Raw genomic sequence first — 21,708 nt, 5'->3', positions numbered from 1 at the left:
GGTGTCAGGGGTGCGGGGTGAGGTGTGAGGGGCGTGAGGTGAGGCATCAGGGGTGCGGGGCAAGGTGTCAGGGGCACGGGGTGAGGCATCAGGGGTGCGGGGTGAGGCGTAAGGGGCGTGGGGTGAGGCATCAGGGATGTGGGGTGAGGCGTAAGGGGCACGGGGTGAGGTGTGAGGGGCATGAGGTGAGGCATCAGGGGCACAGAGTGAGGCATCAGGGGTGTGAGGTGAGGCGTCAGGGGTGTGAGGAGAGGCGTCAGGGGCGCGGGGTGAGGCGTCAGGGGCGCGGGGTGAGGCGTCAGGGGCGCGGGGTGAGGCGTCAGGGGCGTGGGGTGAGGCGTCAGGGGCGCGGGGTGAGGCGTCAGGGGTGCGGGGTGAGGCGTCAGGGGCGCCAGGTGAGGCATACCTTCCGAAGTACTGTCATCAGGGTTACACTGGCAGTACCGGCGGGAGAAGTGCGTCAGGACCCGCTCACGCTCCTGCGTCTCCCCCATCAGTGGGAAGGCCTTCAGGAAAGTTCTGGAGGGCGATGCAAGGGTGCTGAGGGCCTCCCAGACCCCTGAGTCATCGGAATCCTCACTCCAGGTAGGAGCCCCCACCCCACACACACACCACCCAAGCCTGCCTGAGGGGGCTGAGGCCCCAGAGCCCCAGCATCTAGGCCCAGGAGGAAACCCTGAGCCCCCTGACAGCCTCTGGAGTGTGGAGTTTCAACCCTCATCACCCTCCAGGGCCCTTTTGGAAGGAGACAGGGGCAGATTGTGAAGAACAAAGGCTGACCAACACCCCAGTGCCAGCCTCCGCCCCACTCCTCACTCCCTTGTCCGTGGCTGGGCCCAGGCCGCCCACACCGCTCCCCCGGAGCACTCTCCCTCAGCCCTTCCCACCCTTCCCAGATGCGCTACCCCTCACGCAATGGCCCCAGGCCCAACCACCCTGGCCCCCTCTATTCCCCCACCCCAAGTCTGAGCCTCCTCTGCTGGGGAGCTCTGAGTTCCCCTCAAGGCCAAAAGTCAAAGGTCACCAGCACTCAGGGGTCCCCGGCAGAGAATACCAAAACCAGAGGGGCCGGGAGATGGGCCTGGGGTCCCTCACCTGGCGCCTTGGCACACCCCTCCTTGGGAGGGGAAACAGGAGGCTGAGACAGTTTGGGCCTCTATCTGTCCTGGGTTCATGAGACTAGCTTGTTCCCAATTTTGCTGCGGTTCCCTTGGCTTCTGTTATGCCCTCTTTGCTCTATCCTCCCTCAAACTACTTCTAAGGCACCCTGGGACCCATGAGCCCCATTTTGGCCAGTCTTTACCTTCAGAGGTTTCCCAAAGCATGGAAAACGGCAGACCACTCTCTGATTCAATCCCAGTCAACAGCTATATAAAAACACTCCATCCACCTTCTGGTCCTCCTTTCTCTGTCTCTCCTGTTCCCTGTTCTCTTCCTTGCCTCCGGCCCCTCCCTCTTCTCCTCACACTCCACTAACACTATCCCCCATCCCAACCATAGCCTGTCCTACCTATGAGCCATGCATCCCAGCTGGGGCTCGCCAGCCCAAACACCCCTTCCTTGGGGGTCTTCACCAAGCTCCAACCAAACTCTCAGGCTATCCCCAGGATCAGCCTCACAGCTGGCCACCCACTTCTCTCTCTGCATCTTGGCAGCCCTTCTCTCTGCATCATCACCAGCCCTTCTGCTCTATCCTCTGCGCTTCTCACACCAATCATTCCTCGAGCCCTGTGGCCCAACTTCAGGCCTCATCCTCTCCCACCTTATCCTCCTCAGGAGCCTCTGGATCAAAGGCCACCAACACAGCATTGCCACCACTGCCTCCCCAAACCCTGCTTTACACCCAGCACCTGCTGTGGCTCCCCAGGGCCTGTGCAGTCGAGTCTCAATCTATTGGGCTGTATATTCAAGGTCCTCCAGCCCAGCACCCAGGCCTCTGATCGCAAGCCGACCCACCAAACACCTTCCCCGCCGGATCATCCAGTGTGAACCTGACTCAGCTCAGGATAGAGCAGCTTGCGAGCTGACAGACACTTCCACTGAGAACAGTGAAAAATGCCAGACAGAATACATCTCTCTTAAGCTATCAGAAAACCACTGATGCAACAGACACCAATGGGACCAAGATCCCAGGGGGTAGAGACCTCAGGGAAGTGGGCCGATCTGCAGTTCTCCCCAGGGACACTGCCGATTACGGACACAAGGCTGAGGCAGAACATTCAGTGGCTTCACGGAGCTGGAGAGACTTCAGGGGCTATAAACATGTGGCCAGTTTTCCCTGTGAGATATTTGCCAAAGTCTAAAGATGGAAGGGGCCGTACGCTGAAAAGCTAAGCTTTCTGCCTCTCTGAGAAGCATATGGATTTGGTTTTTGCACAGGCTTGCCGCATTGAGGAGACAAAATTGTAATTTAGGACCCACCAAAGGGAGAGGCCCCAGTGAACACACCAGGATCCCAGTGGAAAGCCCTGCAGCCCTTGCCCTGTGATCGGGTTGAACTCTGAGCCTTACCACACTTCAGAGCGGCTGCTCCCCAGCTCAGCCCTGGATAGACTGGGACTGTACCCCCCCTGTTCTCCTCTAGCTGCCTGGACAAGCAGAAGGTACACCCCCCGGAGGAACACATAATGATCTAGAGCTACTGTAATTTTATGTACAATGTACAGGATCTAATAAAAAATTACTAAGCACACAGAGAAATAGGATAGATGATGGAAAACCAAGAGAAAAACAATCAAACCAGATACAGATGAATCAGATGACACAGATACCGTGGTAAGCAGACAAGGACTTTCAAATATTAACTGTGACTAATACGTTCCCAAAAAGAGAGGGAAAGATGGAGAAAGTAAGTAAAAATAAATGAAAAGATGAGGACTTCTCCCCCCAGAGAATTGCTGCGGTTGTTCAGTCGCTAAGTGGTGTCCGATTCTTTGTGACCCCATGGACCGCAGCATGCCAGGTCTCCCTGTCCCTCACCAACTCCTGGAGTTTGCCCAACTTCATGTCCATTGAATCGGTGATGGTGTCATATCTTTTTGCCTTTTTATACAGTTCTTGAGGGTTCTCGAGGCAAGAACACTGGAGTGGCTTGCCATTCCTTCCTCCCATGGACCACGTTTTATCAGAACTCTCTACTATGACCCGTCCTTCTTGGGTGGCCCTGCAAGGCATGGCTCATAGCTTCATTGAGTTACGCAAGTTCCCTTCACCAACGATAAGGCAGTGATTTAGAACCTACCAAAAAAGTTTTTTAACAATATATAACCTCTAGATCTGAAAAATGAAACAATAGAAAGTAAAAACTCTGGGGAGGGTGGTGGGAGGGGGGTTCAGGATTGGGAACACATGTACACCCGTGGCGGATTCATGTTGATGTATGGCAAAACCAATACAATATTGTAAAGTAATTAGCCTCCAATTTAAATAAATAAATTTAAATTAAAAAAAAAAGAAAGTAAAAACTCAATAAATGGGTTTAGCAGTATATGAGACACAGAGGAAGAATAAGTGAATTGGAAGCAGGTCAGTAGAAAATATCCCAATGGAAACAGAGAAAATAAAGGGAAAATACAGTTTCTAAAAATATGAGAGACACATGGGAGGTAAACAGGTATAACATACATGGACCACCCCTCCCTCGGCTCAGAGTCCGCCATCCCTACCTGCGAGGGCTCTGGCCTGGGCTCAGGTCCCCTGGCACCAGGCTTCATCCTCCCATTGCCTGCCCTCTGCTCTCTGGGCCTGCACTTGCCCTTCCTGAGGGCTACTCCCTGGGTCCAAACACCAACAGGACATGAGATCAAACTGACCATGTCCAATGTCATTTTGACCATGTCTCCCTCAGTGATTTCAGGGAACTGGCCCACACTTTCTCCGCTTATAAATGGGACAGTACCACCCACCTCACAGAGGTGTCACTAAGGTGCCGTCAGCAGGGTGTGTCGAGGCTATGCCTCCTGAAGGGTCACCTCTGCACTCCCACCTTCACCTTGACAGTGCCCCCCATGAGCCAGCACTCAGCGAGTCTCTGCACTGTGCTGCTCTCATGGGCCCTTCCCCACAGCCTCCCCAGAGGGCTCAAGAGGGCTTGCCCAAGGCTGCACAGCAAGTCCACACTAGAGCTGGCAGGAGGATCCAGATGTATCATCTGTGGGCACCACCCAGCCCAGCCGCACTGACCTGAGTGCTCGATCCAGAGTCAGGCCCGAGAAGTCAAAAAAGCTGAGGTACTCCCCAGCCACCAGCCTGCTGAACTCATTGCTGCCAGGAGAGCAGGGGGTGTCCATTAGAAGCAGGGCACAGCAAACAGTGGGGGCACGTGGGCAGTGGGCCCCCGGGGACCCTGACCCACCCACCCAGACCTGTCCATCCATCCCTCTGCTGCCTCCCTTGCTGGCCAACTGGACTCTGACAGTTCAACCTTGGGCCAGGGTGTGCTCAGTCCCTCAATCGCATCCAACTCTTTGCAACTGCATGGACTATAGCCCGCCAGGTTCCTCTGTCCATGGGATTTTCCAGGTAAGAACGCTAGACTAGGTTTCCATTTCCTTCTCCAGTGGGCCAGGGTGTGAGAGGGTCAATAAGGCTTCCTGGAGGAGCTGATGTCTCATCAAATACCTTCAGGAAAGTAAAAGCCAGCCAGGTGAAGGGAGTAGGGTGTGGGGGTGATATACAGTGTCCCCAGTAGAGGACACTATCCAGAAAGCTACCAGCAGGGCCATGTGGCAGGAGCTGGAAAGCAGGAATGGGGGCAGCAGGAGATGAGGCAGGGACCTGGGCCTGGGCCAAGGCAAGGATCAAGACTTGATTTGGAAGAGTTTGAAGCAGGAGGTGAATGAGAGGGTCAGATCTGTATTTGAAACACTGCCTGCAGAGTGGAGACCTACTGAGAGCTGGCAGGAGCTGTTCACGAGAGAGACGGAAAGGGTGGGAGGAAGGATGTTTCCGAGGCAGAATCCAACAAGACACGGGGAGGGATGGAGTGGGTGTGGGACATGACCAAGTAGCCCCTGGGGTGGTGCCCAGAGCCCAGGACAACAGGTGGGTCTGGAAGCACCTACATGAGAGTTGTCTAACCCTAACTGGTAAGAGTAGGAAGGGGGACAAGCCTGTAGGAAGGGCTCAGACAGGCCAGCAGACCCAGCTCAGAAACCTGAGGAGAGCCCCTCTCAGGGTGCGCTGAAGAGACAGAAACCTCGTGCAGGAGACAGACAGGAGCCACAGCCGTAGGGTGTGGTGTCCTGGAGGCCAAGGAAGAGAATGTCAAGACCGGAGTGATGCATTCTCGCCAAGAGACAGAACATAATTCTACCTCAGTCCAATCAAGCCCCAAGCTCTCCCTCCTGTTTCCTCAACAAATACATGGCATTACCAAAAGGAGGGGGCCTGGCAACTGCTGTTGGCTACAAGGGACCTAAGAAACATACTGGCCAAATGTAATCAAAGACCTTATTTGTGTGCTGATTTGAACAAACATTTTTGAGACAACCAGAGCAAATTAAACATTGACTGAATGTTAGAGATACTAAGGAATTTTGTCAGAAATTATGACTATCTAAAAAAAATCCTAGTCAGTTAGAGACACATACTAAACATTTATGGATCATATGATAGAGTCTGAAATATGGTTTAAAATATTCCAGCAAATGTGAGGGGAAGCTGTGGTGGGAAGAGATCAAACAAGAATAGAAAAATGTTGATAACTTTGAAGCTGAATAATGGGTACAAGGATGTTTAAGGTATTACTTTCTCTGCTTTCGTGTGTGCTTGAAATTTTCATCATTGAAAGTTTAATTGAAGAAGAAAGGAGTGGCAGGTGTGTTGAGGCTGTTGAAGGGGAGAGAGTTGAGGCCACCATATTCAAAGAGACCAGGCTGCTACTGACTCTAGCAAGAGGGGCTTGTGTAGGGCAGGGAGGGGACCAGGAAGAAGCCAACCTGGAGATGCTGAATGTGCAGAAGGGGTGAGGACAGAGGCCACCCAGAGCAGAAGACAGAATTTTGGCTGTGAAGAGGCAGGGAGAGGAAGTACATTTGAGGAAGGATTTTTGTTTCAGATGGGAGAGGGTTAAGCACAATTAAATGCTGATGGGAAAACTCATGAAGACAGAATGGTTGAAAAGACAGGGGAGGGTGGGGATCAACTTTAATGAAGGAGGATGTCATTAGGTTGGGGGTCTGTAGTCCAGTGGGAGAGGCGAGGGTGCGGGCAACATGATTTGGGGAGAGGCTCAGGCAGGAGCACTGTGGGGGCTATGGAGGGTGGAGGTGGTGGGAGTGGGGAGAAGAGGGGTGTCCTCAGGACCTCCTGTGGCCCGAGGCCCCGTCAACTCTAACTTGGGGTCTAGAGTCTGGGCTGCCTCTCTTAGCCTGGGAGCAGCCCTCGCTGGAGGCCAGGCCTGCCTCTGTGCAACCTGAAGGCTTATGTGGGTGTGGGGGCCCCTCTGGAGGACAAGGCAGACAGACAAGGGAGGCAGGCGTGCTGGTGACCAGACCTGCTCATGACACACCGGCTGACTTCACAGCTGACGTCCCCCACCCCCGGGACTTCAGCCTGGCTAGTTCCCTTCCCTGAGTCCAAAGACCGGGGCTTGTATGGAGGCAGTCCCCCTCTTCAGCTGGTCCCGACAGTGAGTGGGGCTCAGTGAGGGCCAGGGTCCCCTTGCCCAGCTCCAGGGTCCCAGGCAGTCCCTGTTCAGACCAGGTGCTCCTCTGTCCCTGGCCTCATTAGTTCACCCACGAGACCCTGCCTGGCTGCTCTGTCCTTGCTGCCACATGCCACTCTCCCAGCCCCGAGGGGCCCCCCAACCCTACCTCCCCTCCCTAGGAGCAGGGGCCCTCGCCCAGGCAGCCCAGAAAGGAAACGGATTTAGGGCAAGGCCCAGAATGAGGACAGAGGCAGTTCTTGGAGACTGTTGGGAGCCCCCAGCACTAGGCACCCCTGAGGGAAGTCACCACATCACCCTGGGCTGAGGAAGACACGGGGTTTGCTTGGGGTGGGGGATGGAGATGCAACTCACTTCTTGCCCAGCTGCCGGGCCACGTCGCAGCGCTGAAAGCCCTCCAGGTGGTAGAGCCGGCGCGCCAGCCGGCGGGCAGCCTCACTGACGCCCTGGCCCCCATTGGCCAGTGGGTCTGTGCTGCCAGACTCCAGCCCCTCTGAGCTGCTCAGCTCTGAGTCCGAGTCCGACAGGCCATCCTTCAGGCTGGGGTCACTGAAAAGGGAAGGCGGGGTGGGGATGAGGGGGTCAGAGACCCTTGGGCAGGGGCTGGAAGGTCTCCCAAGACCGGGGAAAGAAGCTCCACTGCATCAGGACAGAATCAAGTTAGACCTCCAGAAAAACCCTCAGAGGAAACCATTAGATGATCAGCCCCCTGACCCCACCCAGGCTGGAAAGACCTGGAAGGGCAGGATGGAACCTCAGGCAGGGGGTGGGAGGTCTGGGTGCAGAGGGCCGTTCACTCCGGGCCCTGGCTTATCCTGACTCGTTTTGCCTCCTCTGGGTTTTCTCGGCTCCCAGCCTGGGCCCTGCCTCACCTGGCCGAGTTCAGCAGCTTGTCCGTGTCCTCCTCCTCCTCCTCCTCCTCCTCCTCATCGTCCTCCTCATCCCCATGTGGGCCCAGGGGTCCGTCTTCATGGAAGCCGTTGGGCACCGCCGTGAGAGACAGGCGGCTCAGGACATTCTCGGAGCGGCTGCCGGAGATGGAGCGCCGCAGGGGGCTGCCGAGCACCCCACCACCACCGGCTGCTCCCATGTCCCCCTCAGACCCCATGTCCCCAGTGCCCAAGCCCACGCCCAGCTCAGGGCTGTCCCGGGCTCGCTGCTGGATGAGGGGCGTGAGAGGGGCCTCGAAGCTGACACAGCTGTCGCTCTCGTCTGTGAGGCTCAGCACGTCCAGGGAGTCCAGGCTGCTGTACTGGGTGCCCCGCAGTAGCTCCGACTCCACAATCTTCTCAAACGTGGCGCTGAAGCCATCTCGCACATCTGGCTCTCCAGGGCCACCCGGCCTGTGGGATGCGCGGACCAGTCACCGTCCTGCCAGATGGCCCCTTACAGGTGCTAGGATGGCACCAATCCATGTCTGGGAGCTCCCTGGGTGTGGGGACCTGGCAGGGATCATGTCCTGTTTATTCTCTCAGCCAACCCTTACTGAGCACAGGTGCCAGATGCTGGGCTGGGTACTGGGGTACAGTCTGAAAGGACAGGCATGGTCCTGCCCCCCCCCCAGTGCCCACCAGGCTTGGCCCCCAGTCGGTATCATTCATCTAAATGAGCGCGACTCTCGCTCCTGACTGGCCCAGGAGAGGGGGAGGGGGCTCCTCCTTCCAGGCTCCCCATCACAGCTAGTGTCTTACTGGGTCACAGTTTTGCTGTCCCCACAAACTGGGTGGTTCTTAGCTTGGCTGCCCAGGCCTTGCCTTAATGTCACCTCCTCGGAGAGACTGAGGGAGGCAGGCCCAGGCCACCCACCACAGTGGCCCCTCATTAGTGTCTATCCTCAGGGTGCCCCTTTATCTCCTCCTAGCCCCTCCCAGCCTGTCGCCTTCTGTTTATTCCCCTATTTACATCTGTTTCCCCCACCACACACAAGGCTAGGGAGCACCTAGAACACAGGAGATCCTCTAAGCCTTGCCGAATGGTGCGCTGGGTGAATGAGCAGATGCCTGTCAGCCTGGAGGCCCACTCCGCTGCCTAAGCCCTGCCTTGTGCTGCCCCCAAGAGAGGCCCTGGCACCAGTGGTTTCCTCTGCCCAGAGTGCACTTCCCTCAAGCTGGAGCCTCCCTTCCACATCCCTTTCTCACACTGACTGCCCTATTTATAACTGGGACCTACTCCCTCCCCGAGTCCCTCTTTTTTACTTCAGTTTTTCTGAGGTACTTGCCCCCTTCCAACATACTATGTAATTATCTATTATTTTTATGATTTATTATCTGTCTCCTCACTAGACCATAAGCTCCATGAGAGTAGGAATTTTTGTATATTCTGTTCACTGATTTATCCCCAAACCTAAAATAGAGCAACACACACAGATGAAGCGAGGCCTCTTACCCACTGGGGAGACGCGCAAGTGAGCAGGGAAGTCAGGCGAGGAAGGGGACTAAAAGAGATCAAAATAGAGACAAGGAGAGAGAGAGAGAGAAAAGAAGAGAAATAAGAGAGACAAGAATGAGGCAGAAAAGAGATACAGAGAGCACAGAAAACAGAGACAGAATAAGAGAGGCAGAGAGAAACAGAAACAGCAAGAGGAAGAAACAGCACAAGAAAGAAGCAGGCTGAGCCCGGCCCATTTCAGATAAATTAGGGCCCACCATTTGCAAAGAAGCACACCTTGGTCCCCTGGAGGATGTCCCGCTTATCCCCCAACCCCTGGGGCCTCACAGAGACTGAGTCGGATTTGGAGGATGAGGCAGTGCTCCACCCCCTCAAGGCACTCCTTGGACACCACACATCCCCCCACCACCATGCCTGAGATTTGATTCCTGCATGCTTCCTGGAGAAATACTGACCTGAGAGTGAAAAACTGAGACCACAGCCATCACCCACTCCAGTCCCACAGGAGTTGAGAGGGCGGTCTCATTTAGAAAAGGAAGTAGGGAAAAGTGTCACACTGGGTCACAAGTAGGCTGCCCAACAGGGGGCTGGGGTGGAAGCTGCCTCTACTGATCTCTGGGAGGACAGGAGGGAAGAGAAGGGTCACTGTCCTGGCCGCCAGAGCAGACACCCCAAATCTGCCCAGCAGCTCTCTCTGCCAGGCCCGTACAGGGTCCTAGAATAAGACAGAGTCCTGCCCTTGGGGGCTCACCCCATGTCAGAACCATGAATGGTTCCCCCACATACCCCCCCTTTCATTCACATGAGCACACTTGTAGGGCAGTTTTAATAGGGGCTTGAAGACCATTAGCCCAGTCTCCAGACTCCCACTGCCCCACCTTCAGCCAGCCTCCAAAACTATACCACCTAAACACAAACAGCAGCTCCGAGAAGCCCCAGCCCCCTGCCTGCACCTCACAAGGCCCCACACCACACTAGGTCCTGCCCAGGTGGAAACTCTCATATGGCACGCCCAGTACATGCAAGCATCTGACCCTGTCTTGGAGACCTAGACACACTCCAGCTAGGAGTGTGTGACTCCAGCTAGGATGCATGTGACACATGCATACACATGCACACCCAAATGTGCCCCTAATGCACAGGCCAGGCACACCGACAGGCTCACACACTGTCACGCATGCATCAGTACACAGTACACATGGGGTGCATGCGTGCCTGCTCAGTCAGTCATGCCCGACTCTGCAACCTGTGGACCATAGCCCACCAGGCTCCTCCGTCTATGGAATTCTCAAGGCAAGAATACTGGAGTGGGTTGCCATCTCCTACTCCAAGGGATCTTCCCCACCCAGCAATCAAACCTGTGTCTCTTATGTCTCCTGCACTGGCAAGCTGGTTCTTTACCACTAGTGCCACCAGGGAAGCCCCTGCAGCAGGGCACACTAAACCTTCTATATGCTTTCTTTTCTCAGCTCACCTTGGGGGCTTCTAAACATTCCCCTGAACCATCCCTACCCTCCTTGGCCAACTGGGACCTCTAAGATGCCAAGCCTCTCCACCTGCAGCTGGAGATAATAGAAATGGGGCTGTAACTCCAGGAAGTAGGACTTACTCCAATAAGTAGGAGTTCCTCGTCGAATTCCTGGATGGCACTCAAGGAGGAACAGCTGACAGAGATTAATCTACAAAGCCTACTCTCTTTAAGTCAGTTGTGGAATTGGGAGATTCTCATCTCCAGGAAGCAGAAGGATGGGCCAAGTGATTTCCCACATCAAGGCATTTTGGAACTCTGATGCCCAGCCTGGGATGGAGGGAGTGTGGCCCTCAAGCTCTACATAGAAACAGCCCATGGTGGAAGGGGAGGTGAGGAAGGGATGGGCTGGGAGTTTGGGATGACAGATGCAAATCATTATATATAGAATGAACAAACAACAACATCCTACTGTATAGCACAGAGAACTATAGTCAATATCTGTAATAAGCAATAATGGAAAAGAAAAAGAAAAGAAAAAAAGTTTTAAAACTTTTAAAAAGAAACAGCTGCTGGTGATTAGGGGCACTGAGAGTGGGGACACAACAGGCATGTTGGCCTTTGAAATCTCTCTTATAGCTCTATCCTCCCAAAACAGGGACATCAAATTCCCATTTCATGTATGAGGAAAAGAAGAACCAGAAAGGCTAAGTGGCAAGGCCCAGGCTATGCAGCACTGGAGCAAATGGTGACCCCCATTCCGAGACTCCCACTTACCCCAGTGGAGGATCCTCAGTGTCTGGACAGAGGCTTCTGGAGGCATCGTCCCCCTCGGCCAACCCACCAGCCCTCCAGGGCCTGGGGTCTGTACAGTGTTCCAGAATGTTTGAGTCTGGCCCCAGGGCTAGGCCATTGGTGAGGGAGAGGCCAAGGCTGAGGCCATGGAGGGCCATGTCCAGGCCTTTTGTATGCCCCTCAGTGCCTGCCAGGGGGCCCCTCATTGCATGCCCTGGGCTGGTGTGGCTACTGTTCAGGTCCTCACTGGATGCCATTCCATTCTGGACCCCAGGTTCCTCCTCGGGTTCCAGGCTGGGGTCCCAGGTGGCACCATCTTCCCCAGGCAGTGTGGACAGAAGCGTATCCTCATCCATGCTTCTCCCCCTGCTGGCCGCTCTAGGGACTCCTTTAGACCTGGCCACAGATGGAGAGAGAACGGGGTGGATCAAAAAGAACAGGTGCTGGGAGTTCAATGCCCAGTAGAACCAGCACCAGGCAGCCTGCCTGAGGACGAAGAGGTGGGCCCAGATGATCTTCCCAGGATGTCTTAGCTGGTCAGGAGTCTGAGTCTCACTGCCTTGCTCAGGCCAGCCCCACTCACCTCTCCCCTGACCCCCAGCCACCACTGTGCCCTAGTCCTACCTTCCCTGTTACCTCTTATGTATCTCTGCTGTGTCCTTCAGAAGTCACCAAAACCTCTAAGGAAGATCTGGGCTGGGCAGGACTAGGGACAGGTCCAAGACTCCTCCAAGACCACTTCCTTTCCTGCTGGTGAGTGAGGGAACAAAACCCCAGGCCGACAGCAGGCAGCCACTTTGCCTCTTTCCATGTTCCCTCGCCCTGGCTCCAGGAGCCAGAGAAGTGTGCATGAACTCTGGGTTAGGGTCTGCCTTTACAGGGAGAGTTAAGAAAGGAGGCAAGGATGTCAATCAGAACAGAGGCCACCCCAGAGAAGCCAAAGTGAAGCCCGGTGGAGGCTATTCTGAGGCGCAGAACGAGGTGCTGTCCAGGGTGCTGAGCGGGGGCGGCGCCACCCGGAAGACTCAACGAAGATCGGGGCTTCCTCCACCATGCAGCGCCCAACGCTCTGGCCGTGCGAGAGGGAACTGGAGAGGGGGCGGGGGGAGCTGGGGTTCCCTTCGACACTTGGCCCCCAGAGCTCACCCAGCCTTGAAGAGGGGCTCGTGAGGAGGCTGCCATGGGGCCCTCCAGGGGAGCCCAACTCACTGTGTGACCTCATGAGGGTCCAGGTTAGGACTCCTCACTGCTCCGCCCAGACCAACACTCCCTTCCCTCTGCCTGCTCCGGGTCTGTTTCTCCTCTGTAAAACGAGGAGACCCATTTTACCTGCCACCTCCACCCCATCCCTTTTTAAACACATCAGAACCAGCTCAGTTTCCCAGAGGCTTCCTGCCCAATCTCAGGTGGGAGGGTGGAGTGATGGGCTGTGTGCCATAGCCCTCTCTGTCTGTGGCCATTTCTGCCCCACACCACCCCCAGTGACCTCTGCCAGCAAGAACACAGACCAGTCCCTCCCAAGAACTCCCTTCCTCCTCTCTTCAGGCTTCAGCTTCCCCCAGCACCCCCACTCTCCACTGGAGAAGAGGTGCTGGGGGTTCAGGAAAGGCTGGAGGAGGAGAATGACTGGTCAGCCTTCTGAGCTGCAGCAGAACAAGCTGTGGGTACAGCAACAGGGATTTAAGGGAGGGCCACACTTCCTACACTCACCTGGTCATCACCTGGAGGAACTTGTTAAATACAGACCCTCCCCCAGGCCTCCTGAATCAGAGTCTCCGGAGAATGGGTCTAGTGACCTGTTACTCTTATCATACGGCAAGTTTGGGAAACACTGTGTTGGACTCCAGGAGAAACTTTCCGCTTAGAGATGAGCCCGGAGAGGAAGGTGAGTCTACTCTGGGGGCTCCTGAGCAATTGGAGGGAGGTCTGTCACCACAGGACCACTTAAGGTTCACATGCTCTTTGGTTTTCAAACATGGAGCAGAAGATAGCAGGACTGATGGGGGATCTGGGGCCTCAGCACCCCCACCCCTGAGTGTCGCCTCCTAGAGTTCTGAAGATTGTGTGAGCAGAAGATTTTTACTCTAAAAAAATAAAACTTCCACAGACTTAAAAAAAAAAAGTGCCAAGCCAGGCTCCAGACTATCTGGGCCCTGATCCTAGGACGCTGGGGACCCCAAGGGGCTTGGCACTGAGTGAGGGATTCTTTCTGGTCTGCCCTAAATCCCTTGCTGCAGTTGCTATTTCAATCCATTCCCTCAGGTTGTGTGCTCAGAGGAGGGAGAACAGGAGGTCATTGCCTCAGCTGAGACTCCTTGCAGGGAGGGAAGCATTTAGAAAGGAAAGAGGAGGGACAAGGAGGTCTATGGGCCTGCTGCCTGAGTTCTGGTCCTCTGGTCTGCTTTCTAGCCCACAGGCATGGGTGAGCACTGGATCTGGGGCACAGAGCATAAACCCAATTCCACCAGGATCCCTCAGGCTCCCATAGCCACACAGGGAGGCTGAGCCCAGCAGGGCGCAGTGACTCCCCTTTGGCCAGGACTCTGCCTGAGCTCCCAGGGAAGCCTGACATTTGAGAGCATAAGTGGCTTCCCCTGGTGCTCAGTCTACACCAGCCCCAAAGCCAGGGTTGTGGACAAATCAAGGACCTCTTGGGAGGCCCCAGGTCACCCCCGATGCCCAGCAGCTGCCTCAGGCTGGCTCCAGCCCTACCTGCCCTGCCACATCCTCCTGCAGCTGACAGCGTGATGGAGGTTCTGCCAACACTGGGCACGGGGCCGTGTCCTCAGCTTCTGGGGTGGACAGACAAGGGGCACATTGAGCTCCACTTTGGGCAGGGGCCCAGAGTCCCTGCCTGGGCTAAAGGCCAACTGAGCCCAGAAAAAGCTGAGCCAGGACCCCTCCCTCTCTTGCTAGACCCAAGGAGGGGTGCATACAGGGGGGTCTTCCAAGCAGAATGTTAAATGATGCCCCAAATCCTTGCTCTGAATCACCATGTGCCCTGGGACTCATCACTGTCCCATCTGACCTTTATGATCTTTATGAACCCATCTGCAGGTGGGGGGCATCACCTCTACTCTCCTTCCCCAGGGCTGGTGGCAGAACTTAAGGTCATGAGTGCTGAGATGGCTGAGATCCAAGGAAGAACAAACACACTACAGAGGTCAAGGAGAGAGGCAGCTACAGCCCACTCTCTCTACTACCGCATTTGACATATGGGGAGACTGAGGCACAGAACCAGGAAAAGGTTTGCCTGAGGTCACAGGGTGAGTAGCTGCCTTGAGACTCAAGAGCAGCCTCTCTCTGCACCGGGATGGGCTGGGAGTACAGGATGAGCCCCCATTTCCCAGACCCTCCCACGGGATCATGGGCTCAAATCCTCCACCAGAAGTGTCTACCCAAAGCAGTGGCCCTGCCCACTTCCAGCCCTGCCGGCAAGAGCAGGGGACAGGGAGACAGCTGGGCCACAGGGCACCCATGCCAAGGAGATGCCTGCAAATGACAGGCTGGCAGTGGCTACATCCCCTGCCTCCTCCCTCAGCCAAAACCAGGCCCCACTCCAGGCGGTGGCTCCGTGGACTGCCCTTGGGATAACCTTGGGCTGAGCAGCCTCTTTTTCAGCACCAAGATGGGACCCAGGATGGTTAACAGAACTGTGGTTGGGCCAGGTCTCAGGTGTTCCTATAACAACCTTAGCCCCCTTCCCACTTCTCCCATGGCAGCTGGAGTGAGTTGTGAAAACACAAATTACATCACACCCCCTCCCTCACTGGTAAGCCCATCGGCTCCCATCGCCAATCTGGCCTCCTTGGCATGGCCTAAAAAGGCTCTGCCTGAGCTGGTTCACGGCCCTCGGCCCATCCCCCACCCCAGCAGCCACATTGGCCTTCTTTCTGCTCCCTGAGCTCATTCCCACCTCAGGGCCTTTGCACCAGCTGTACCCTTGACCTAGAATGCTCCTTTCCTAGATCTTTAAATGACTGCCTCTTCTGTCACTCAGGGCCTAACTCCAATGCTGTCTCTTCAGAGAGGTCCTCCCTGATTACCTAGCACTCTTTCACATTTCTTCACAGAGCACTGTGTCTGCTAAGCACCACTTAGCAGACCTGAAACTCCATTTTCCATTTGTTTCCTTATTTTCTGCCCGTCTCCCTTACTAGCTGGTGAGTTCAGTGAGGGTGGGGACTAGGTCACATTCACTGCTGTCTGCCCCAGAGCCTAGAACAGGGCCTGGGAAACAGTGGTCACTTTTTAAATATTTGGCAAATGAAAACCTAGAAATTACCACCATCCCCACTGTAGGCAGAGGCTGAGAGAGGTTAAGGACCATGCTCAGGGTCCCAAAGGTGGAAAGGGACAAGGCTGGTGTCTGCTTAGAATGACACGGGACTGTCAAAGGGATAACTTCATAAAGTGCCTTCCATACTGGGACCCAAGCCAGGGAGTGTGGGAAGCTCAAGAAAAGGGCTGGAGGGCCCAACATGTTCTATAAGACAGAGGGCAGATGCGAAGGTGCAGGCGCCTGTGCACATGTCTGTGAGAAAGCATACAGTACAGCATTGGTGGGCACAAACACACATGCACACACACACTGAGACACAAAAACACACACGGAGGGAGGCAGCAGCCACTCAAAAGGTGGTCCTCCAGTGGGACGTGAGGTGGGATGAGGAGTCCTCAGGCCTGGGGCAAGGTCTAGGGCAGTTAGACCTACATCACTGGGCAGCTGGCGTTGAAACCATTATGCTCTAGGAGAAGCCAGGGCAGGGAAGGGACAACCCAGTGCTTCAGGCTAGAGCAGGGGGTGGGGGAGACAGGCACCCACAGCAACCACAGCCACACCGGTGGCGTCAGGTAGCTGAGTGGATTTGGGAGGAGATGGGGGAGTACAGGCCCACTTAATAGAAATGGAAGAACATGAGGCAGAGCTGGGGTAGGGGACCTGGGGTGCTGAGTACTACCCAGGACAAGCCAAATCTAAGAGTGGGTGGGATGTCCAAGGCAGGGTATATACGGGGACCAGGAGCAGAGAAAATCATTCTGGAATGTCAGTGTAGAGGCAACAGTAAGATCACAGTGTCCCAGAGAGCAGGGCTGGGATCCAGGCACTCAGGTGTTGCCCTTCAGGGTGCTAGGGGAGCTTGGGCAAAGGAAACCCTTTTCTGGCCTCATTTCCCTGTGTGCATCAGAGATTCCCAACTATTTCTAACCCTGAGACCTCCTTGAGCATCTTATGGAGCTCTGGATCTTGCTCCAGACAGACTCGCACAGTGCACAACATTTGTGTGTGTGTTTTGAGAGTCTCATGGACCCCTAAAGCCCATCCATAGAAACTGGGCATGAACCCCAACCTGGACAATCCCCAAGGACCTTCCACCTCTGACACCATCCACTCAGAGTTTCATGAAGGCTGCTTGCAAGAAAAGGAAAAAAAGCTGGAAAACTTTCATTCTCAGCTCTATTCTCTGCCTCCTGGGAACCCAAGCTGAACACCCCCAGTGGTTCCACTGTCCTTCCCCCAAATTTGTACGACACTAACTGATTCCCCAGCTCACCCAGATTTCAGCACATAAGCTGGAATCTTCACACACACACACACACACACAAGGATTGTTAAGTAAGGTAATCAGCGAAAAGGGTAGGTGTGTTGTAAGTGCTCAGAACAGACCTTGGCCAGCTGCACCCCATACCACTCACAGGGCCTGGGCCGGCCCAGCCCTGCGCACTCCAGGCCTCCAAGAGAACCTGCTGAGCCGCTGACAGCACAGGCACCACAGAGGTGGGGCCCCTGGATCACACAGCTCACCATGCTGTCCCATAACTTCTGCCAGCTGATGAGTCTGGAGGCCTGGACCTTGCTGTCGCCCCAAAGCTATGAGCACACTCCTAGGCACAGGTCAGCTGGGCGTGTGCTTCCTCCATGATCTACCTGCCCAGGGCAGGATAGGCGTCTAGGATAGGCATGTCTAGCCAGGAGCCTTGAGAACTGCCCTGCTTCTGTTCCCCAAAGTGACCCTAATCCCTCTACTCACCTGGTCTTCTCAGCTTGGACCACCTTGTGCAGCAACAAGTGCCCCAGATGGAACAGTCCAGGAGGGTGGGTCAGCGCCCTAACCCTGCAGTCATACAGACCTAGCTTCAAATCCCACAAGCTGTGTGACCTCGGGACAGTTGCCCACCTCTCTGAGCCTCAGACCCCTCCTCAGCAACATGGGTGGTGGGGTGCTAACAGCATCCATCTCTCAAGGTTGTAGGGAAAACAGAGGAGATGCTGTGGGTGCAAGGCTCAGCTCAGAGTCGGGCACAAGTGCTCAGTGATGGGCAGCAGCTACTGCTCTTGCAGAACCATCTCTCAGGTCTGCAGGGAAGCAAGCTGACTGCCCATGCTGGGGGCGGAATGCACAGGAGAGCAGTCCAGGACAGCCAGGGGTCCCAGCAGACATTCGCCCCAGGCAGCCTATCAGAGCAGGTACTGAGGCAGCGGCATGAGAGACTCAGCCGGAGGGTGAAAGCAGGGGAATGGCTCCTGTGGGGACCAGGAGGGTGGGACAGAGAGGGTGCCCCTCCCTTTCCTGAGGCAGGTGAGGACCCACCTGCCTGGTCCCCAGACCAAGCTCCCTCCAATCTTTCCATCTCAAGGCACAAAAGCCACATGGGGTACTGGGCAAGGGCCAGAGGCCTGAACCTCCCTTAAAAGGTGCCCATCCCCTACAGGTGATGTCAATCTGGGATTAACCAGGAGCCCAGCACCATCTGGCTTTCCGCCTCTCAGCCTGGCCCCTGGGGAACCAGCTTTGCCTTTGGTCGTGGGGGTCTAAAAGGCCTCCTTTCCCATGGTCAGCAAGCAGAGGTTCCTAGGGCTGGTGTGCATTTGCATCTTATTTGCATGTGCCCCACAGCCTGCTAGGACTTTAGGAGCCCCTGGGCCCAGCTCTGCAAAGGTCATTCTTTGACATCCCCCAGCTTACTTTACTCTGTACCCTCCAGCCACTTGGCACCTTCATTTGTTTAGCATTTGCATACATCTGCATGCTGGCTGGAGAGCCCTCAACACTGATGAACTTTACAGCGCCTGCTGTCAAACCCCAAATCAGGTTTATAGGTGGTGACTCCGCCCTCAGCCAACTTTCCCTGCAGGGCAAGCCCTCAGTTATGAGGGGCAACAGAGGACAAGGTTGCTCTGGTTAAGTTGGCTGCTGCCTGTCTTCCTGGAACTTCAGTTGGCACCTGGGACTCACTCTGCTTCTTGAGTCACATTTGAGCCATAAGCCTACAGACTGAGAGTTGAACCCCAAATTCTACAGTGAACTGACCAAGGGCAAGTCCTCCCAACAAGTCCTGCCTTGGCTAAAAAGCCTGGGTCAGGGCAGACTCCAGGGGCTCCAACCCTGAGCAGCTTCCCCTCAGTCTGATTCAATAGCCAGAAGACATAACCAAGAAACGTCAAACTCCCTTCTCCCTGCCCAATTTGCACTTACCTCACACCCTCCAGAGCCTCGTGTTGTTCTCTGTCTACCCTGCCTCTTCTCTGCCTTCTGTCCTGAGACCTTCCTCCTCACCCTCTCCCAACCTCCTGATTATGTCACGCTACTTAACCCCTCCCTTGCGGAGTCCCCTCTTCCCCTCCCCCTGCTCTTCCCCTGCCCTCTCCTGTCTCTGCTTCAGGCTTCAGCACAGGGTCTGTGCTGGGCCATTGCACGATTGCCTTCCTGTCCCCATCTCTGAAACTGACCCTCCTATTCAGCCATAGCCCACTGATAGGAGACCTAGGGGCTGGTATAAGCCTCACCTCTTGATGGACAGTCCACAGGGAGGAGAGAAAAAGAGAAGTCAGGAATGACACCAGTGTTTGGAGCCTGAGCATCTGGAAGGATGGAGGCACCATTCCTGAGATGGAGAAGACTGGATGGAGCAAGTTTGGGAAGGAAGATCAGGAAGAAAGGAGCTCAGTTTTGGACAAGTTGAGTTTGAGGTGTCCAGCAGACATAGCGGCCAAGATGCTGAGTGAGCTATTGGAGCTCAGGAGAGAAATCAAGATTTGGGATACAAATTTGGGAGCTGAGAGCACATAGGCAGTGTGTAAAGCCACAGGGCTGGTTGATGTCAACTCAAGAGTGAATGCAAATGAGGAAGAGCAGCCACTCAAGGGCTGAGTCCCGGGCACGCCAATGTTATAAGGTGGCAGTGGGAGAGAAGGAGACTGAGGAGAAGCATCCGTGAGGTCAGCGGGAAACAGGACAATGGACGTCCTGGAGGTCAAGGAATGCATTTCAGGGAAGAGGGAGAGACTGAAGGTGTCAGATGATACAGATGAGGACTGAGGCCATTGCATACAGCTATATGGAGGTCACTGGTCACCCTGAGAAGAGCAGTCAGTGGACAACCTTTCTGGGGCATTTTGCTGCAAAGGGGAGCACAGAGATGCAGGGATAGCTGGCTGAAGAAAATGGGAGTCATCTTTTAAGACAGGAGAAACAATAACAAGATATCTGCTGATGGAATGATCCAGTCGAGGGGGACCTGTAAAGCAGGAGGGGGCATTTGCTGGAGCAGTGTGGGCCCCCCACATTATAGGCCCCCCTCTACTCCACAAGGGGACGGGATCTCTTGCACAATAGAGGGTGTTCTAAACCAGGAGCAGGGATCCTACACCCACAGGGATGGGGAAAGGCAGACCCATGGGTGCAGAGGCCCATGGATGGATGAACACAGCACTGGCAGTCTGAAGACTGCTTTTGCTTTCTCAAAGAAGTAGGAGGCAAAGTCCTGTGCTTTGAGAGTGGACTGCAGGAGAGAGGCTAGGGCTGAAGGCAGAATAGAAAGAGTGAAATAGCTACCGTAGGGAGTGAGGGGGTGGGCCTGGACCCATGTGGGACTGCACAGCAGCGCTAAAGACCCACTTGAGGTTCATGGATTTGAACTACAAGTGAGACCAATTGGGCAGTGGATTTTCTTAGCCCCGTTCAGCAGCGCAGAGGACGGAGGGCAGACCAGGCACTGGATTTAACCAGGGTGGGGGCTCTGCCAACAAGTATGAAGAAGCAAAATGAAGTAAGGGACTTGGGGGGCCTGCAAGGCAGTGTTCATCCTGACTTTCATAGTGGCAGCTGCCTCTGAGCCAGCCCTGTCTCCCCTCAAAGGCCTGCCCCTGCTGGTGCCTGAGAGCCCCACTGTCCGCCACCTGCTGCAGGCTGTGTGAGGCCTTCCCTCCGCCCTCATCTTAAGCAAGCTCCTAAGAGGGGGTCACAGGTGGCCACCAAGACCTGGGGAGCTCTGCACACACTGTTCCTTTGACCTGGAAAATACCCCAGACCCCACACACTGAAAACAGCATTCTCCACAGCCTTCTCAAGCCATCCTGTGACTGCTCCCCAACCAACACCAGTGCTCATCACTCTGCCTCTTAATCTCTCCTTACTCCATCCCTTTTCCACCCCGTCACCATTTCAGCAGGGCCATCACATGAATCCCTACCCCACCCCACAGCCCCCCATGCACGCTGCAGCCTCAAATCAGTGCCCCAACATCTTGTGTTGGACCACGGCAGGGCCTCCTGCCCATCTTTATCACCATGCCAGCCCTGCCATCCACGCCACCCTCTGCAAAGTGCCTCTCCAAGCACTCACATCTGCCTCCTTGTTCCACTCTTTAAAACCCTTCAGTAGCTCGTGGTGCCCTGGGGAAAGGGCCAGCTGTCAGCCCACATTCTAGGCCAGCGCTGGTCCAGGCCCCACCCCCTTTCTTTCTGTCTTGCCCCTCAGGCTCTCCGCTGTCCCCCCAGCCTCTGCCCCTCGCTGCTTTTTCGGGGCTTCTTCCCCACTCTGACAGCACCTGCCCTGAGTTGCAGCTCATCCCATCCACACCCCTGAGGCTGTGAACTCCTTGAAGGCCCCGTCAGCCTCTGCCTAAGCACCCTTCTCCAGAGTATGGTCTGAATGCAGACAACCAGGTGGATGAAGCTTCTGGAGGTAAGGAAGAGGGAGGAACGGGATTGAAACAAAGGGACTCCTTAGCTGAGTGACCTAACTTAGCACCACTATTTTAGCGCAGCTAATGACAAGTGCCTCCTGATGGGAGGCAATGAGAAGGACACGACATCACCTATGGGATATCCTTACCCCAAAATGCTTAACCTGAATCTACTCATGAGGAAGCAGTAAGACAGATCCAGAATGTGGGGCATTCTACATGAACACTGACCAGGGCTCTTTAAAACTGATACTGTCATAAGAGACTTCAAAAGAAAAAAAAAAAGCAGACAATTGTTCTAGGTTAAGAGAGACTAAAGAAACATAACTAAATGCAATGTGCCATTCTTTATCAAAAAAAATTTTTTTAACCTATAAAGGACATTACAGGGACAACTAGAGAGATTTGAATATGGAATTAT

The 21,708-nt window shown here is 55.0% G+C and overlaps 1 protein-coding gene and 1 long non-coding RNA gene across 5 annotated transcripts in view; one reads left to right on the top strand and one right to left on the bottom strand.

Moving 5' to 3' along the window:
- Positions 1 to 13,157, bottom strand: part of PSD2 (pleckstrin and Sec7 domain containing 2) — a 39,206-nt gene extending 26,049 nt beyond the window's left edge. The window contains exons 1-6 of the mRNA XM_055555308.1: positions 13,029 to 13,157; positions 11,301 to 11,714; positions 7,540 to 8,010; positions 7,022 to 7,216; positions 4,183 to 4,263; positions 407 to 519 (exon numbers count right to left, since the gene is read on the bottom strand). Of these exons, the coding sequence (XP_055411283.1) occupies positions 407 to 519; positions 4,183 to 4,263; positions 7,022 to 7,216; positions 7,540 to 8,010; positions 11,301 to 11,714; positions 13,029 to 13,036 (1,282 nt within the window). The 5' untranslated portion in view covers positions 13,037 to 13,157. The remainder of the gene's footprint in view (positions 1 to 406; positions 520 to 4,182; positions 4,264 to 7,021; positions 7,217 to 7,539; positions 8,011 to 11,300; positions 11,715 to 13,028) is intronic.
- On the top strand, positions 13,066 to 21,274 carry LOC129633367 (uncharacterized). Of its 4 annotated transcripts, none has more exons than XR_008705044.1 (3): positions 13,066 to 13,203; positions 14,409 to 14,584; positions 21,080 to 21,274. It is a non-coding gene; the product is annotated as an uncharacterized LOC129633367 (long non-coding RNA). The 4 variants fall into 4 exon arrangements; XR_008705043.1 differs by lacking the exon at positions 21,080 to 21,274 and adding an exon at positions 17,364 to 17,968; XR_008705042.1 differs by lacking the exon at positions 21,080 to 21,274 and adding an exon at positions 19,122 to 19,269 and having other exon boundaries at positions 13,067 to 13,203.
- Positions 21,275 to 21,708: the final 434 nt, after the last annotated feature.

The sequence above is a fragment of the Bubalus kerabau genome, chromosome 1, assembly GCF_029407905.1.
Source record: "Bubalus kerabau isolate K-KA32 ecotype Philippines breed swamp buffalo chromosome 1, PCC_UOA_SB_1v2, whole genome shotgun sequence".
Classification (NCBI taxonomy): Eukaryota; Metazoa; Chordata; class Mammalia; order Artiodactyla; family Bovidae; genus Bubalus; species Bubalus kerabau.
Note: the sequence above shows the minus strand (reverse complement) of the source record. Positions and strands in the feature narration are given on the sequence as shown.